The 19,248-nt window shown below is 43.5% G+C and overlaps 1 protein-coding gene across 7 annotated transcripts in view; it reads right to left on the bottom strand.

Annotated features, from left to right (window-relative positions):
* PLEKHB2 (pleckstrin homology domain containing B2) overlaps nt 1–19,248 on the bottom strand; it is a 56,633-nt gene that overhangs the window by 29,014 nt on the left and 8,371 nt on the right. For 4 of the 7 annotated variants that reach the window (XM_072757425.1, XM_072757428.1, XM_072757430.1 and 1 more), the window contains 3 exons: nt 7,351–7,394; nt 2,145–2,297; nt 781–883 (listed from right to left, as the gene is read on the bottom strand). In XM_072757425.1, the coding sequence (XP_072613526.1) occupies nt 781–883; nt 2,145–2,297; nt 7,351–7,387 (293 nt within the window). In that variant the 5' untranslated portion in view covers nt 7,388–7,394. Of the gene's footprint in view, nt 1–780; nt 884–2,144; nt 2,298–7,350; nt 7,395–7,745; nt 7,891–17,949; nt 18,220–18,292; nt 18,344–19,248 lie in introns of those variants that run through there. The other 3 variants (XM_072757427.1, XM_072757426.1, XM_072757432.1) reach the window with 3 other exon arrangements.

Below are 19,248 nucleotides of genomic sequence, written 5' to 3'. Positions count from 1 at the left end.
GAGTCAGCCACTTAACCAACTGAGGCAGGTGCCCCCCCACTCCCAAATCGTATTTAATCAGTGTTTTCAAGATTCTGATCCAACTTCACTGCCAATGTTTTAACAGGCTGAGAACTGATAAACCTGGGTCTTCTTCCTTGTAACTCTTCATTCCTTCTTCAGAGATGACAAATGGAGGAGGAGCCACCAAAGGAAGAAAAAGACTACATACACAGATGTCAGTATTTTTAAAAAGGTATTTATATAAAAAGAACAAGATTTAAGAAGCCTTCAACTATGTCCATTACCCAATGTACGTATAATAATGAAAAAAGGTGGAAAGTTAGCTATATACAAAGACTTTGTCATTTACACTGTAATAGGATCTGACCTGGACAGCTCTGGAGAGGCAGAAACTAGTACCAGGGTTATCAGGCATGGAGTAAGGCCCTATTACATTTCTTTCACACATCCTCTTAGTCACTTATTCTGCCTAAAGGAAAACTCCATTCTCATTCTTTTCCCTTCTGACAATTGGAAATTAAAACACAACACTTTTTGGGCCACCTGAATGGCTGAGGCCATTGGGAGTCTGCCTTTGGCCCAAGGCATGATCCCAGGATCCTGGGATGGAGCCCCGCATCAGGCTCCCTGCTCAGCAGGATGCCTATTTCTCCCTCTCCCTCTGCTGCTTCCCCTGCTTATGCTTTCTTGTGTCAAATAAATAAATAAAACCTTTAAACATAAAAAACAAAACAAAGAAAACTATTTAAATTAAACACATAAAAACCCAAAACTTACAAACAATCATCTGTGCTTTCTGCACAAAGACTGATAGTTTTCCCATCTCGGCAAACAATCTGCAGCATACATTCTTTTGGCTTCCCATCCGGAGGCTGAATATCTATGAAAAATAAGTAGAAAAAAGGAATATTTATATAGTTTTTTTTTAAAGGATTTCTTACCTAATAGCTCATATAAGCAAAGGACCAGTAGTATTCAAAACATTCCAAAAACAAAACATCTCTGTCCTGCTCTGTAGAACCAAGCATATGATTCACAACTCTGTTCCAATTTAAACTTCCTGCAGGAAGAAAAAGCAGGCCTCTTCAAGAGACCTATCTCCACATACAGTTGGATGTATAGAACGGTCCAGATATTAGAAGAATAAGTCCCAAACGATGAAAACTGTTACTAAGCATCAGATAAAACCTACTTTTATTCACAGGAACTACTAAATTGGATCACTACTTTAAAAGTGAAAATCATATTTTTAAAGTAGCTCTGTGTACCAAGAAATAAGGTCTATAATATTTGAGCCTGGTTTAGGTAGATACTTAAACAGCTAGTTAGTCCATGGACACTTGTGTTTCAAGAACTAACATGCAGGGATGCCCAGATGGCTCAAAGATTGAGCGTCTGCCTTCGGCTCAGGGTGTGATCCCGGAGTCCCATATTAGGCTCCCCACAGGAAGCCTGCTTCTCCCTCTGCCTATGACTCTGCCTCTCTCTGTGTGTCTCTTATGAATAAATAAATAAAATCTTTAAGAAAAAATGCAAGGGCAAGATGTTACAACACCAATGGTTATTACAAGCAGATATGCCATCTGTGACCCTTTAACTTAAATACTATTATTTAGAAACAAGATTTCAAACATTACTGTTTATTAAAACAGACTCTTTATTCCAAATAGAAACAGAGCTAATAAACAGGGAAGTCTACATATGCCCTTGAATAGAAGTCCATACTTATTAAAAATCTATTCCTTTAAAATGAATATAAGGAATAACTCCTGGAAACCAAGGCATCATGGATTTTTAAGTGACTGGTGGTGTTATCAATAAGATGCCCCTTTCTGAGTCACAAAACCTATAACTACCCAGGCTCATTCTATCTTTCTTGAGGATCTCAGCACTCTGGTTGTTCTCCACCACCTTCTCCATGACAGAACAAGGAATGTGGACTGCTGGATCTGATTCAGATGAGAAAAGTAATCTGCCCTAACTGTATGATCTATGATCCAAGTGTCTGGGTGTCCACTGTATCACCTCCCAGATGAAACCCTCCTTTGGTCTGTTAATAAAAGCAAAATGAGTAAGGAGGATGATTCAATTCCTAAGAATGGGGAAGGGTAGAGGACAGAAGCTGGCCATGAGAGACTCACCCCGACACTCCCGCCCGGTGCGGATATTAATGCAGTCCACTGGCATATGGACCTTATCCTCAATGCTCTGCCGAGTTTGGTCATCATAATAGATCAGGTGACCATTCGACCACAAGTCAAACCAATTCTTCTTCCAACGCTTCAAAATAGTACCTGAAAAAAACAGGAAAGGTTGGCTTGGAGCCAAAAAAGCAAGGCCTTTATCCTCTAGTTCACAGGTAACAGAAACAAAGAAAACTTTCCTCTGGCCCCGTAAGTATCAGGCACACAATTGCCCAGAGCACTACATCAAAATGGAGATGAAAGCAGATTCCAAAGGCCCAAACACCCATGCCGTACCAGGAAGGACTATATGCAGCTTACACTAAAGATACTAAAAATGCTGTCAACTTAATAGTCCCCCCAATTTTTTTTTCCAAAATTTTTTTTAAAAGCTCGATAAAACCTTGATTTTGATAACAAGTGTTGGTGAGGATATAGAGAAAAGGAACCAAGTTGGTGAGAATGTAAATTGGTATAGCCATTGTGGAAAACAGTAAATTAAAAATAGAAATACCATATGGTCCAATAGTTCCACTATTATTTACCCAAAGTAAACAAAAACACTAATTCAAAAAGATATATGTGCCATGTTATTGCAGTTTTACTTACAATAGCCAAGATATGGAAGCAACCTAAGTTGCTAAGTGTCCATCAACAGACAAATGGATTAAGGAAGATGTGATGTTTGTATACAATGAAATATTATGCAGTCATTAAAAAAGGATGAGATTGTGTCATTTGTGACGACATGGACAAACTTAGAGGGTATTATGCTTAATGAAATAAGTCAGACTAAGAAAGACAAATACCATGATTCTACTCATGTGGAACCTAAAAAAAAAAACCCAAATGAATAAACAAACATTAAAGGCAGAAATAGGGGATCCCTGGGCGGCTCAGCGGTTTGGCGCCTGACTTTGGCCCAGAGCGGGATCCTGGAGTCCCAGGATCGAGTCCTGCATCAGGCTCCTGGCATGGAGCCTGCTTCTCCCTCTGCCTGTGTCTCTGCCTCTCTCTCTCTCTCTCTCTCTCTCTCTATCATGAATAAATAAAATCTTTCAAAAAAAAAAAAAAAGTCAGAAACAGACACATAAATACAGAGAACAAACTGATGGTTCCCAGAGGGGAAGGGGGCTGAGGGGATGGGCAAAACAGAGGAAGGTGAACAGGAGATACAGGCTTCCAGTCACGGAATGAATAAGTCCTGGGAATAAAGGGCACTGCCTAAGGAATACAGTCAATGATAACGTAATAGTGATGCATGGAAACAGATGGCAGCTCCACTTGTGGTGAGCACAGCATAGCAAAACAGTGTTGCACATCTGAAACCAAAGTAACATTGTGCCAATTATTTTCAAAAAAATTTTTTAAACTCTGGCAGCGTGGGTGGCTCAGCAGTTTAGCTCTGCCTTCAGCCCAGAGTGTGATCCTGGAGACCTGGGATGGAGTCCCACGTTGGGTTCCCTGCATGGAGCCTGCTTCTCCCTCTGCCTGTGTCTCTGCCTCTCTGTGCCTCTATGTCTCTCATGAATAAATAAATAAAATCTTCAATCGGAGAAGGACAAACATTATATGGTCTCATTCATTTGGGGAATATAAAAAATAGTGAAAAGAAATAAAGGGGAAAGGAGAGAAAATGAGTGGGAAATATCAGTGAGGGTGACAGAACATGAGAGACTCCTAACTCTGGGAAATGAACAAGGGGTAGTGGAAAGGGAGGTAGGTGGGGTTTGGGGTGCCTGGGTGACAGGCACTGAGGGGGGCACTTGACAGGATGAGCACTGGGTGATATGCTATATGTTAGCAAATTGAACTCCAATTAAAAAAAAATAAGTAAAAAAACTGAACTCCAATAAAAAATAAATTAATTAAATAAAACAAAATCTTTAAAAAAAATTGTAAACAACTCTGGGAAATGAACTACGGGTGGTGGAAGGGGAGGTGGGCATGGGGTGGGGATGACTGGGTGATGAGCACTGAGGTGGGCACTTGACGGGATGAACACTGGGTGTTATTCTCTATGTTGGCAAATTGAACACCAATAAAAAATAAATTTATTTTAAAAATCCTTCATTTTAAGATAATGAAACATGTAATATTTAATTTTCCAATGTAGTATACACTTTCCCAGGAGTATTTAACCTTGCTAGACTAATCAGAGAGCATTGGACTGTATAGTTTCTATATACAAATAACAATAATACTTTCCTCTTTTGGAAAAATACCATTTTGTTTTTGTTTTTTTTTCAAAGGGTTTTCAGGTATATTCTTCTCTAACATTCACCTTCCCTTAAAGCCAATAGTATGGGAGGGTCTCCCTGCCTCAGACAGACGGAGAAACAGTGTATCCACAGCCAGGACGCTGACTCCCACTCTGTGTGCATCTGTCCTGCTACCTTACACGTCCCTATCAGTTTAAGGAATTCATCCCATCGTTTTTAATTTTGGACAAGGCACTTAACTTTGTGAATCTCAATTTCCCTATCAGCCAAAAGGGAAAACTAAAAGGCCAAGTCGGTCACCCTTACCCCTTCCTCACACCAAGACACTGCCTACCTATATCCTTTGTTCCTATAGATTCCACTTTTCTTGGCCATCATGTACAAACCCCATTCCATGTACCCCTCCTTATGCTTCCATAGCCACCAGTGGGGTGTTAAAATATGTACCATATCAGCCTTTCAAATTTCTTTTACTATTATCAGGCACCCTCCTTGCTAAGAGGGGCATCTACAGCACTGCCCCAAACTGATAAGTAAGTAACTCAGCATTCATTTGATTGGCAGCTCCTGAGCTATACACAAACTACCAAACAAAGCCACTCAAAAACAGACAGATGAAATCACCAGATTAGGGAGTTCTACCCATCACCTGCCACCAAAGCCCTGACTGTAGATTCCCAAATCAGACTGTCCTCCAGAGTCCTCAGTGTCTGTGTGGCAATGGCAATAAAAGGAATCCTCCAGACTACTCTGCATACATGTAACCATCTGTGTACCTCTGCTACCCAGTGAATATAATACATCTCATCTCATTTTACTGTGATTGACAGTTTTGATTTTCACAAAGGAAAATCAACTCATACACTGAAAGATGAGGAAATGGAGTAAGCCCTCCTAATATACACTTCAAGATTTCCATGGACCAGGACATTAGAAAAGTCTGTACAACTTATCTAAAAAGCATCTATTTTGTGTATGTCACTATGCTGGGCATTGACTGGGAGCAATCAATTTTGAGAGCAAAAATAGTCGTCAAAATGGCCACTGCTCATTTATGTTGACAGAACATTTGCACTGAGTTATAGTGGAGAAAAGAAAGCTTGCCTTCAAACAAGGGCACAGTAAAGCCTAAAGACAAAATCAGAAGACACCCAAAGGGCCAGGAAAGGAAGGCACATCCTCAAGGTCCAAGTAAGGCTCTCTGCATCCTCTGACAATTTGGGGAAGGATGGGACCACAAAACCCAAGAAAAGAAACTTACACAAAGATGGGGGTTAGGCTCCAATATACCAGGACTTTCTTTTTAAAGCCAACACCGTGGGGCACCTGGGTGGCTCAGTCAGTTAAATGTCTGCCTTCAGCTTGGGCCATGATACCGGGGTCCCGGGATGGAGCCCCGCATCAGGCTCCCTATTTATCAGACGCCTGCTTCTCCCCCTCCCATTCCTGCTCCCACTCCCCTTTGCTTGTGCTCTCTCTTCTCTGTCAAATAAATTAATTAAATCTCTTAAAAAATAAGTAAGCCAACATGGTAACAACTCTATTCTTAGAATACAAAACCTGTCACAGACGTTGAAAGGACACCTGGTTCAGCTGTGGGTCTGGGAATACAGAACTAGTGACAGGAAATAAACCGAAGGCTTGCCTCCTAGTAGAAAGTGTGTCAATGTTGAAATGACAGTCCTGAGTCTGAATACAGCTTTGCCACCCACAGTGTTAATAAGTTACCTAGTATCATTGAAAGCCAATTTCCTCAACTAGAAATCAAGATAATGCCACCTACCTCACAGAGCCCCTATGATAATTATGTAATATATGTAAAATCAGTATAACCAGATCACAACCAACCTTCATAAATAATAGGTTTTATAAATCATCCAAAGTGTACATGTTGCCCATTCTTTACTGTTAGTCTCAATTTTCGCTAAGTTCTGAAGGTATCCCTCCAACAGAAACTTACATCTGAACAATAAACAGTATTAACTCCAGCTAGTAATAAATGATATAGTGGTCACTTTCCCTTAAACCCTGCTCTTTCTAAAAGGACAGCAGAATGATCTGTTTACTCTTTCCCCAATAAACTGAGTTGGTTCTTCCTGCTTTAGAACACACCAGGAATCCTACTACTGATAGCAGCCTCAGAAATAAGCAGACAGTATATGAAAGATAGTCACACACACAGGTGAATCTAAGAAGTGATCTCAGTCCCATAAACAAAGCATTGATGGGGCACCGAGAATTGATAGTGGCTCAGTTGGTTAAGCATCCGTCTTCGGCTCAGGTCATGATGCCAGGGTCCTGGGTTTAAGTCCGACACCGGGCTTCCTGCTAACTGGGGAGTCTGCTTCTCTCTCTCGGCCTCACTCACACTGTCTTTATCTCTGTCACTATCTCAGACTCTCTCAAATAAACAATAAAATCTTAAAAAAAAAGAAAAAAGAATTGATTCTATTTTGCAGTTATTTTGGAGAGCCAAAAGTCTAGTTTTAGATAAACTCATTCCCTCAAGTCAAATCTTCATCCCTATAATTAAAGTCTCTAGTATTTGAGAATCTTAATCGCTGTTCAATCCCCAAATAAGACAGGTATTTCCCACAAAGACAGCAGGACCTCCATGCTGATATATCAGAGCTCAGCTCAGTTAGGTTCCAACAGGGACTCAGGTCAGCCATGCCTAACAGGGCATGCTAGTGAGAAAAGAGACCAGCAGGGATTATTACCACGACTCCCGGGTCTCTGTCAAGGTAGCGACCAAGAAGGAACTCTGTGTAAGCAGAAACACAGTTCATAGGGCTCTAAAAGTTTCCCAGGGGAAATCCAGAGCAACATCATTAAGAAGACTTTGCCATTTGTTTAGGTGTGATCTGTTTCAGCAAAAGAAATAAACACATACTGTAAAGCAACACTGATCCCAGGCCCCCGGCCTCAGGTCCTGTACTTACTCTGTCGCAGCAACCACCCGCTCTTCACAAACGCCATCTTTCACCTATAAAAGAAACAGCCGGGTTCAAGGTTATACCGAGAAAAGAGAATGGCCCATACAAGTTGTTTTTCACTCACAACACTTCTGACACCAAACATGTGGGGTCTTTCCACACTAACAACCAATTCTCCAAATCTCAGGACACCAACTGGAAATCTACTGATCCACCTGGATTCTGACCTGAAATTAGCATCAGCCCTCACAGGTTAAGGGCTCAGCTCCCCAAGAGCTCCCGCTTTAGAGACAAGTCCACAGCTATTTCTGACCTACAAACTGGGGATTCCCATAGCCTATCCTCAAATTTGATAATTTTGCTAGAATGGCTCACAGAACTCAAGAAAGCATTTTACTTACTATTTCCTGTTTCTTGGAAAAAGATACAACTCACGAAGAGCCAGAGGCACAGGGCAAAGTACGGGTAAAACTACAGAAGGTTTTCATGCTTTCTGCAGGCACACCACCCCCTCTGAACACTTCTATGTGATTAACCCAGAAGCTCTTAGAACCCTGGCCTTTAAGGGTTTTAAGGGAGATTACATTAGGTAGGCGTGATTGATTACATTACTGACCACTGGTGACTGAACTTAAATCCCCAGCCTCTCTCCCTCCGGCTGGTCTATCCTAAAGTTATCTACGAACCTACCAAGAGCAATCTCATTTGCATAGAGTTAGGTATGGTTGAAAAGGGTTTATTATGAATAACAAGATAATCTAAGCACCTCTATCAGGAAATTGCAGGGGTTTTAGAAGTTCACATATTTCTTGTTATATCACCAAATCACAGCCATCTGGTCTAACTCTCCATCCTGATCCCTTTCTGTGTCACCCGAAGGAGGGACCAAAGCCATTCTACCTCACCGGCCATCTGGCATTTACCTAATACCTCCTCAGTGGGACCAATACAACTCCTCACCCCACCTCCTCCCCACCACCGCCACCTCCCACTCCAGACTTTGGCCTCAATACTCTGCCCAGCTTTCCAAATGTGAACGCCACTCAACAGAAACAACACAGGCCAGGAACGCTAAGATTTAGCTCCGTCAGGGACGTGTGGCTTCTCCTAACATGCCCAGCGTCCTGCCTCAGCTTTATACCTGGTGTGCCCAGTGGACTTAACATAGCCCAGGCAGATACAGGTGCACTGGTGTCAATAGGCAGAGTAGCCTAGTCAGAGTAGAATACCAGGAAGTAAAGAGAAACTGTGATAAATTTAACTCCAGAGACGCCTGGGTGGCTCAGTGGTTGAGCACCTGCCTTCAGCCCAGGGCGTGATCCTGGAGTCTCGGGATCGATTCCCATGTCGGGCTCCCTGCATGGAGCCTGCTTCTTCCTCTGCCTGTGTCTGTGTCTCTGCCTCTCTCTCTCTCTCTCTCATGAATAAATAAAATCTTTAAAAAAAAAATTTAACTCCATAAAAATAAAAATCTGAGTGGCAAAGAAAGTCAAAAAGACAAAGATTAAGAAAAAACATTTACAACTATATGGCAGCAATGAGCTAATTCCCTTCATGTACAAAGCTCACAAACAAGAGAAATGACAATCATCTGGTAGTTCACAAGAAAAGAAACATGAACGGCCAATAAACTCATAAGATACTCAATTTCTCTTTCAATTCAAAAGACAAAATCAAAACACAAGTTAACGATATTACCTATCACATGGGCACAAATGACAAAGACTTTGATACCCAGAAAGGAGTAAGCATAATGGCAGAAATGAAGAAGTTTGCAGACTTCTGGTAAAAAGTTTTGACATTTATCAAAATTTCAAATGTTCATGAACTTTGACCCAGAGAATTTGTATATCCACGGCAGCATCACTTGGACTGCCAAGCAGTAGCCTCAACCAAAGTGATCCATATTGGAAGACAGTTCAAAGGGCACCTCCATACTTGACACATCAGTATGCAGATGTGAAAAAGGATGTAGAACAAAGCGTGCTGATACCCACACAATCGTTTTGTGCAAGGAATCATAGAAACTGTTAATGACATGGATCTCTGGGCAAAGAAATGAGGCAACACTGTGTATGTATCACAAAAGAAGGTGACTAGGGGCACCTGGGCGGCACAGCTGGTTAGGCATCCAACTCTTGGTTTCAGCTCAGGTAGCAAGCTCAGGGTTGTGAGACTGAGCCCTGCGTCAGGCTCCACAATCAGTGCAGAGACTGCTTGATACTCTCTCTCCTTCTGCCTGTCACCCACCCTCATCGAGCATGTGTGCTCTAAAATAAATAAATTAAAAAAAAAAAAAAAAAGATGACAGGACATTTGGGTGGCTCAGTGGTTGAGCTCTGCCTTGGGCTCAGGTCGTGATCCCAGGGTCCCAGGATCAAGTCCAGCATTGGGCTCCCTGCATGGAGCCTGCTTCTCCCTCTGCCTATGTCTCTGTCTCTCTCTCTCTCATGAATAAATAATAAAATCTTAAAAAAAAAAGTGACTATTCAGTCCTATTACACCCTTCTGCTAATACTTAAATTTAACAATTTGCATGTGTTATATCCTTTTTCTTTAATCAATAGATTTTAGGGGCCCCTGGCTGGCTCAGTTGGTAGAACATGCAACACTTAATCTTGGGGTTGTGAGTTCAAGCCCACATGTTGGGAATAGGAATTACTTTTAAATTTTTTTGAATTAAAAAAAATAGGGGCATCTGGGTGGCTCAGTCAGTTAAGTGTCTGACTTTGGCTCAGATTGAGATCTTGAGGTCCTGGGATGAAGCCCCAAGTCAGGGTCCCAACTCAGTGGGGAGTTGGCTTATCCCTCTCACTCTGTCTCTGCCCCTCCCCCTACTTGTGTTCACAGTCTCAAACAGGTAAATAAAATCTTAAAAAAAAAAAAAAAGATCTTGGGGCACCTAGGTGGCTCAGTTGTTGAGCCTCTACCTTTGGCTCAGGTTGTTATCCTGGGGTCCTGGGATCGAGTCCTGTATCAGGCTCCCTGCAGGGAGCTTGCTTCTCCCTCTGCCAATGTCTCTGCCTATCCCTCTGTGACTCCCATAAATAAATAAGATCTTTAAAAAAAAATAGATCTTATTTGGAGATTTTATTTGGGCCAAACTGTTTTCTACTTAGCATTTTTAGGTATTCTCCTTAAGGGCTGGATAGCAAAATGGAAGAAAAGCCTAAGTGTGCACCTGAAAAAAACAAGTCTCCCCACAACCCTTTAATTTTTCCATTTCTAAGTATAACTAAATTATCACCTTTCTAATATTTTATTTATTAATGTGAGAGAGACAGAGAGAGAGAGAGAGGGGGGGGGGGGGGGGCAGGCAGAGACACAGGCAGAGGGAGAAGCAGGCTCCATTCAAGGAGCCTGACGCAGAACTTGATCCCAGGACTCCAGGATCATGCCCTGGGCCGAAGGCAGGCGCCAAACCGCTGAGCCTCCCAGGGATCCCCAATTCTTACCTTTCTCCAAACCTTTACAAAAAGAGCTGTACAAGCTTGGTTCATCCTATACTCCAGCATTCCAAAATCTCATACTGTGAAGGTTCCTAATGTCCTTGTGATTTCTGCCAACTCATGCTGTCTGTCATCTCCAAGAAAGTCAGTAAGTTTTTCACCTTTCTTCATTTTTCTCCCAATTAGGTGCTCAAACATACAGTCCCAAGTAAACCAGAAACAGAAAGGCAGTCTCTCCCCTATCTCCCAGTAGATATGGATTCCACTCACTGCTGACTGGACAGGACTAGCCCAAAGGCAGCTGATTGTAGGGCTAATTCCACCTATCACTGACCAGGAAACCCATCCTAATCCAAGGCTCTCTGTTAGGCAAAAAGATAATTATTTAACGTGGGTTGAAATGGTGTCCTAAAAGTTGTAGCCAAAAAAAACAAAAACAAAAGAACACCTCGCAGCCTAAAACCTTCCAAACACACACCATCATATTTTCACCCAACAAATATTCCCTGAGTGCTAATATGAGCCCAGTCTTGTAGGCACAAAGGACACAGCAGTGACCAAGCCAAAGTCCCTGTTTTCATGTAGCTTACACTGTAGAAGTAACAGGTTAAACTTATAAATTAAAAAGATAGGTGATGCAATGTTATAGACAGCATTACATCTTTATGGTGGTGTTACGCCTAATCTTTACATCTAATAAAACAGTATTCATACAAGCCAAATCCTGGATAATTATACTCAAATGCCCTACTATCATGAGGTGAATTCTCAATCTGTATTTCATGTGAAAAAGAAAATATATGGGAATAGGCCAAAAATTATTAGCAGCTATTGAGAGCTACCAAGTCACAATACAAATAAATATAAAACCTGGCTGAAATGCTGTCATACAACTTCGCTGGTAGTGATCAGTTGGTGATTGTGTAAAAATGTGGAGCAATAAAAACGAGTTTCCTGAATTTTTGTGGTAATCTTTGCAAATCTTTTAAATGGACTCTCAGCACTATGGTCGGTCAATTCATCTTCAACAAAGCAAGAAGAACATGCAATGGAAAAAGGACAGTCTCTTCAACAAATGGTGCTGGGAAAATTGGACAGCCACATCCAGAAGAATGAAACTGGACCATTTTCTTACAGCATACACAAAAATAGGCTCAAAATAGATGGAAGATCTAATTGTGAGGCAGGAATCCACCAAAATCCTAGAGGAGAACACAGGCAACAACCTCTCTGACCTCAGCTGCAGCAACCTCTTGCTAAACATGCCTCCCAAGGCAAGGGAAACAAAAACAAAATGAACTATTGGGGGGCGTTTGGGTAGCTCAGTCGGTTAAGCATCTGACCCTTGGTTTCGGCTCAGGTCACGATCCTGAGTTTGTGGAATCGAGACGCACATCAGGCTTCACACTCAGTGCAGTCTGCTTCAAATTCTTTCTGCCTCTCCTTCTGCCCCTCTCTGCTCATGCTGGCATGTGTATGTGCGCACTCTCTCTCAAATAAATAAAATCTAAAAAAAAAAAAAAAAACTCGGGACTTCATCAGGATAAAAGGCTTTTGCACAGCAAAGGAAACATCAACAAAACTAAAAGGTAACCTATGGACTAGGAGAAGACATTCGCAAATGGCGTATCAGATAAAAGGCTAGTATTCAAAATCTATGGAGGGCCGCCTGCATGGCTCAGCAGGTGAGCATCTGCCTTCCGCCTAGGGCATGATCCTGGAGTCCCAGGATCGAGTCCCGCATCAGGCTCCCTGCATGGAGCCTGCTTCTCCCTCTGCCTGTATCTCAGCCTCTCTCTCTCTTTCTCTCTCTGTCTCTCATGAATAAATAAATAAAATCTTTAAAAAACATTTTAAAAAATCTATAAAGAACTTATCTAAATCGACACTCAAAAACCAACAAATCCAATTCAAGAAATGGACAAATGGCATGAACAGACATGCTATGGGATGTGGTAGAGAAAACACAAGTTCCAATGTGAGTTCAGATTCCACACAACGGGACAGACTTAAAAAAAAAAAAAACTTGAAACACTGATTTGCAGAGTACCTTCTCCTCAGTACATAATGCAAATGGTTATTGTGGTAATAGGAAGAGATATTTGCTGTGTTCGCTAACATGCTACAATTTCTTTTTTAGCAAAAAGTCTGGACTTCTGAGTTAAGAACTCAAGTGTACAAAGCTTAGGCAGCAGAGAAGACTGGAGGAATAGATTTTGAAGCAGCCTAAAATTTAGACTATTGAAAAGAAGGACTTTCAGGAGAAAGCCTTGAATTCACACCCTCAGGAATACACTGAGTTTGGTTACTTGCACTTGCTGTGCAGGCATTTACAAGACAGTCTCCAGAAAAGTCAAAAGGAACCAAGAAAATATTAAAGTCTCATGATAATGAAAGCTTCCTGAAGCCCCTTGTGGGATCCTCACTCTAACTGGGCCCACCACAGCACATCTTCTTGGAAGACTGGAGGCCAGGGCGTTTTGTCAACTAACAGAAAACAGATGGGCACTCATCTGAATGCTGGAAAACAAGTTCTTTAACTCCACTGAAGAGATGTGTGTCCTTTGTGCCTACTAGCTTCTTCTGTCAAGGCATCATTTTGGTACCACCACCACCACAGAAAGCATATTATCTCATCAGCCTTAGTCTCAGCCTCCAAAGCCAGAGCATCCTAGCCTCTGGCTCCCAACCCATAAGCAGTATGTAACACAATAGAGACCCTCCACCTTGGGCACTACAAATAAGATACACCAAAGGCAACAAGTCCTTAAATAAGTAGCTGCTATCACCTGCTCCTTAAATGACTCACCTCACCTAAGCTAGACCACAGCTACATCTTCCTGTCTAGAGTCCGTACCCTACCAAGCTCCTGAATCCTGACCACAAAGCAGAGAAGGAAGGGACATTATCCCTGAGCCTACCTGCCCCTCAGCCTTACAGAGCACTCAATGCCACTGCCTACAAGAAGTACGCTACTCATCAGCCTAGCCCAATTCCTGATCCCAGATCCTGCTAGCCTGCCCTGCCTTGAGATTACCTGGAAACAATGGGGGGGGTGGGGGGACCACACGACTTTAAACGTCCATCTTTTCATTTTTCGCTCTGTGTTAAACGGATATATTACATAGATATGCAAAAATCTGTATTTCTTGTCACTAAACACTGGAATTCACATGAGAGTTATTTTCAGAGAGAAAACACAATAGTAATCTTAAAATGGAAAAAAAAAAATCTTAAAATGGGAATCCAAGACAAAAGATACACCAGTAATGTCAAGATTACCCATGCCAGTGACTGCTTTGCTATTTTCAACATCAGTGATGGATTATAAGGAGCACAAACAGCTAACTCTGCTCCCTCCTGAAATGCAACTAAAATGACTTAGGGGGAAAACAAGGCATAAATCACAAAGACACCAGCAGTAGAGACAAAAGTCAGGATTTGAACATATGTTCAAGAAATATAGATTTTACACTTGTTCAAATCCTGACTCACTCACTTATAATTAACCTTGAACAAGAGGGGCAGGGGCTGGGAAATAAGTAAATAAATAACCTTGGGCAAGTTACTTAACTTTTCCAAGCCTTAGTTTTTTGATCTGTACAATGAGAATACCAATACCTACTTGACAGACATTTGGAAAATTGGGTAAAATAACATGTTTGGCATAATATCTGACATTTACAAAAACTCAAGAAATGGGAGCTGCTCACACAGCAATTATCACTTATATTTCCTCACTAGCCACCTGACTAAAATCTGCCCAAAACATTCCAGAAGGCCGAAGAATATTAGGCTGTGAAGAATGACTTTGCAGACTTAATAAATTAAGATACCCTTGAAGGTCAAAATTTGAACACATATACACTAGAAGTGAAAGCAAAAAACAAAAAACCTCCCGAGGAGCACCTGGGTGGCTCAGTTAATCGTCTGCCTTCAACTCAGGTCATCATCTTAGGGTCCTGGAATCAAGCCCTGATCAGGCTCCCTGTCCAGTGGGGAGTCTTCTTCTCCCTCTGCCCCCCCCCCCCAAATGTGTTCTCTCTGCTGCTCTCAAATAAATGAAATCTTTTTAAGATTTTATTTATTCATTCATGAGAGGCATGGAGAAAGAGGCACAGACCTAGGCAGAAGGAGAAGCAGGCTCCCTGCAGGGAGCCCAATAAGGGACTCCATCCCAGGACCCCGTGATCACGCCCCAAGCAGACACTCAACCACCGAGTCACCCAGGTGCCCCTGAAATTAAAAAAAAAAAAAATCGTAAAAAAATCAAACCTCCCATTATACATAACCAAATCCATCTTCCCCCCCTCCCACCCAAAGAGTTTCTTTATTTAAAAGAGAGAGAGAGAGAAAGGGAGCACAAGCAGGGGGAGGGGCAGAGGGAGAAGTAGACTCCTTGCTGAGCAGGCAGCCCAAAGCAAGGCTCAATCCTAGGCCCCTGGAATCATGACCTAAGCAAAGGCAGATGCTTAACTGACTGAGCCACCCAGGTGCCCCTCCAAATACCTCTCTTGGGGAACAAGAGTATTTCTTTGCCTTACCTTGCTGTATTCCACATCACTTCGCAACTTACTTAAAATTTCACTATTTATGTCCTGGAGCAAGATCTATTGCATAAACTAAAACCCATCAGAAAAAAGGCCTGCTGGTGGTCTCCACAGAATAAAACACCAGCAAACTAGCTGCAAAATACCCACATTACTCACATGCCAGTAAATCTATAGAAGTTTTTAAATACAAACTATATTCAACAATTCAAATTATTTTAAATGTGAACTGAAATTATCTTAAAAACACTGAATCCAGGGGTGCCTGGGTGGCTTAGTTGCTTTAGCATCCAACTCTTGGTTTCAGCTCGGGTTGTGATTTTGAGGTCATGAGATCAAGCCCCACATGGGGCTCTGCACTTAGCAGGGAGTCTGATTTTTCTCTCCCTCCCCCTCTGGCCCTTCCATACTTCATGCGTGCATGCATTCTCTAAAATAAAATAAATAGGGACACCTGGGTGGCTCAGTGGTTGAGCTTCTGCCTTCAGCTCTGGGTGTGATCCTAGGATCCAGGGATCTAGTCCCACAGAGACTCCCCGAAGGGAGCCTGCTTTTCCCTCTGCCTATGTCTCTGCCTCTGTGTCTCTCATGAATAAATTAAATCTTAAGACAAACAAACAAAATCTTTAAAACAAAACACTGAATCCAAGAGAGATCAATTTTTTTTAAGATTTTTATTTGACAGAAAGAGAATACAAGCGCGGGGGTGGGGGGTGCAGCAGGAGAGAGAAAAACAGGCTCTCTGCTGAGCAGGGAGCCTAATGTGGGGCTTGATTCCAGGGTCCTAGGATCATGACCTGAGCTGTAGGCAGATGCTTAAGGGACTGAGCCACCCAGGTGCATCCAAAAGAGATCAACAGAAAGATATTGCCTTTGGAATCTGGTAGTTCTGAGCTCTACCTTTTTACTAACATATGACTTTGAGCACAATGCTAAACCTCCCAAGACCCACTTTTTTTTTTTTTTAACCTATTCGACAGGACGTTACTGTTATCTCATAAGGTTAGTGTGAGAATTAACTGAAATAAGCCCAAAGCGCCCCATAGGAGCTGCTCCAAAAGGAGAGAATGGCTATAATTATTACTTTTCCTAAGAAGTGCAATTCAAGGATGCCTGGGTGGCTCAGTCGGTTAAACGGTTGCCTTCAGGTCAGGTCATGATTCCAGGGTCCTGGGATTCAGTCCTGCATTGGCCTCCCTGCTCAGCTGGAAGCCTGCTTCTCCCTCTGCTTGTGTGCGCTCCCTCCATCTCAAAAAAAGTAAATAGGGACACCTGGGTGGCTCAGCGGTTGAGCAGCTGCCTTTGGCTCAGGGTGTGGTCCCGGAGTCCCGGGACAGAGTCCCACACTGAGCTCCCTGCATGGAGCCTGCTTTATCCTCTGCCTGTGTCTGCCTCTCTCTATCTCTCTCTCCTCTCTCGGTGTCTCTCATGAATAGATGGATAAAACCTAGAAAGAAAAAAAAGAAAAGAAAAAAAAAGAAAAGAAAAGAGAAGAGAAAGAAGAGAGAGAGAGAAGAGAAGAGAAAAGAAGAGAGAAAAGAAAAAGAGCTGCAATTCAGAATTACTTGTCTACGACGGACTCCTTCACAATACCCTGGTTCCTCTAGCCAGCGCTCTCTGTAATTCGACTGTAAAAGTTACTACCTTATCAAATGGAGGAAAACTGTTTTTCCAAAATGATAATGTGGGGGCACCTACCTGTCTCCCCCGTAGAGCATGCCACCCTTGATCTCAGGGATGAGCCCATAGAGTTTGAGCCCTATGAGGAGTGTAGAGATTACCTAAAAAAATCTTTAGGGGTGCCTGGACACTTAGTCAGTTAAGTAAGTGACTTGAGTCTTGGTTTTGGCTCAGGTCATGATCTCATGAAGTGTGAGATCAAGTCCTGCGCTGGGCTCCACACTTAGTGTTAAGTTTGCTTGAAGATTGTCTCCCTCTGCCCTTTCCCATCATGTTTGCATCTGTGTGTGCACACTCTGTCTAGACACTCTCTCAAGTCTTTAAAATAAATGAAATCTTAAAAAAAATACTGTAAAGGCAATAAGAATTCTCCAGCCTCTCTAAATACAGGGGACAAGCACTGGGTAACCCATCATTTAGACGTCAGTTCATTTGTAGCATTGGCCACTGACAGGCAGCAACCATTTCTTAATAGCAAGCTTCATACAAGCACTTACCAATGAGGAGACCCACTAGGCAGGCAAGAAAGTTCGACTTTCTGTCCCCATGATCAAATTCAGATGCAAACATACGACCAATAAAACGTGAATAGCCCACTTTTTGTAACATGTTTAATAGCTGACTCTGCAGTTTTTCATACTTACAGACACTAATACTGTTCTTTGGACACTCAGTAAGAAAGAAAAAAGGCAGAAGTAAGGAGAAAGAAACCAATTATTAACAGGGTAGCAAGCTGGGAAGCATAGTAAAGATTCTAGAAGGAGTAAAAAAAAAAAAAAAAAAAAGAAAAGAAAGTCTGTCCTTCAGGAAGCAACACGACTCTCACAAGAAGATTGGAGATTGCAATCTATTCATTCGATAACCACTACCAATCGTGAACAAATTTTACAAATTCAGTCCCCGAGATTATTGGGAATTTTACTTACAGGATGTGCTAACACCATTAAAAATATGCTAGTAAAGAGCCTCTGTCAGGTGCTGAGTTCCTCTCTGCAGCCTCCTTTAGGGAGCATCGACTTCACTGTGCTGTCTGCCAGGGGGATGCTGTGACATTTTGGATTCCTGTCCTCATAGATCAGTACGTTGGGGAGAGGAGAGGGGAGTCAAGTAAAAAACAATCAGCAACTCAAGAAGCAAAGCCCGGGCAAGCTCACCCCCAAGGGCAGGCTGGCACGAGCGACGGGATGCACACGCACCTACACCCCGACGCTGCAGTCCCTGCCTGCTGGACACAGATCGGAGGCCACGAGGAAGCTCTGGCCCAAGCACCTACACCCCGACGCTGCAGTCCCCGCCTGCTGGACACAGATCGGAGGCCACAAAGAAGCTCTGGCCCAAGCACCTACACCCCGACGCTGCAGTCCCCGCCTGCTGGACACAGATCGGTGGCCACGAGGAAGCTCTGGCCCAAGCACCTACACCCTAACGCTGCAGTCCCCGCCTGCTGGACACAGATCGGAGGCCACAGGAAGCCCTGGCCCAAGCACCTACACCCCGACACTGCAGTCCCCGCCTGCTGGACACAGATCGGAGGCCACAGGAAGCCCTGGCCCAAGCACCTACACCCCGACGCTGCAGTCCCCGCCTGCTGGACACAGATCGGAGGCCACGAGGAAGCTCTGGCCCAAGCACCTACACCCCGACACTGCAGTCCCCGCCTGCTGGACACAGATCGGAGGCCACAGGAAGCCCTGGCCCAAGCACCTACACCCCGACGCTGCAGTCCCCGCCTGCTGGACACAGATCGGAGGCCACGAGGAAGCCCTGGCCCTGGCACCTACACCCCGACGCTGCAGTCCCCGCCTGCTGGACACAGATCGGAGGCCACGAGGAAGCTCTGGCCCAAGCACCTACACCCCGACGCTGCAGTCCCCGCCTGCTGGACACAGATCGGAGGCCACAAAGAAGCTCTGGCCCAAGCACCTACACCCCGACGCTGCAGTCCCCGCCTGCTGGACACAGATCGGAGGCCACGAGGAAGCTCTGGCCCAAGCACCTACACCCCGACGCTGCAGTCCCCGCCTGCTGGACACAGATCGGAGGCCACAAAGAAGCTCTGGCCCAAGCACCTACACCCTGACACTGCAGTCCCCGCCTGCTGGACACAGATCGGAGGCCACAGGAAGCCCTGGCCCAAGCACCTACACCCCGACGCTGCAGTCCCCGCCTGCTGGACACAGATCGGAGGCCACGAGGAAGCTCTGGCCCAAGCACCTACACCCCGA

The sequence above is a fragment of the Vulpes vulpes genome, chromosome 5 (genome assembly GCF_048418805.1).
Source record: "Vulpes vulpes isolate BD-2025 chromosome 5, VulVul3, whole genome shotgun sequence".
Lineage (NCBI taxonomy): Eukaryota > Metazoa > Chordata > Mammalia > Carnivora > Canidae > Vulpes > Vulpes vulpes.
Note: the sequence above shows the minus strand (reverse complement) of the source record. Positions and strands in the feature narration are given on the sequence as shown.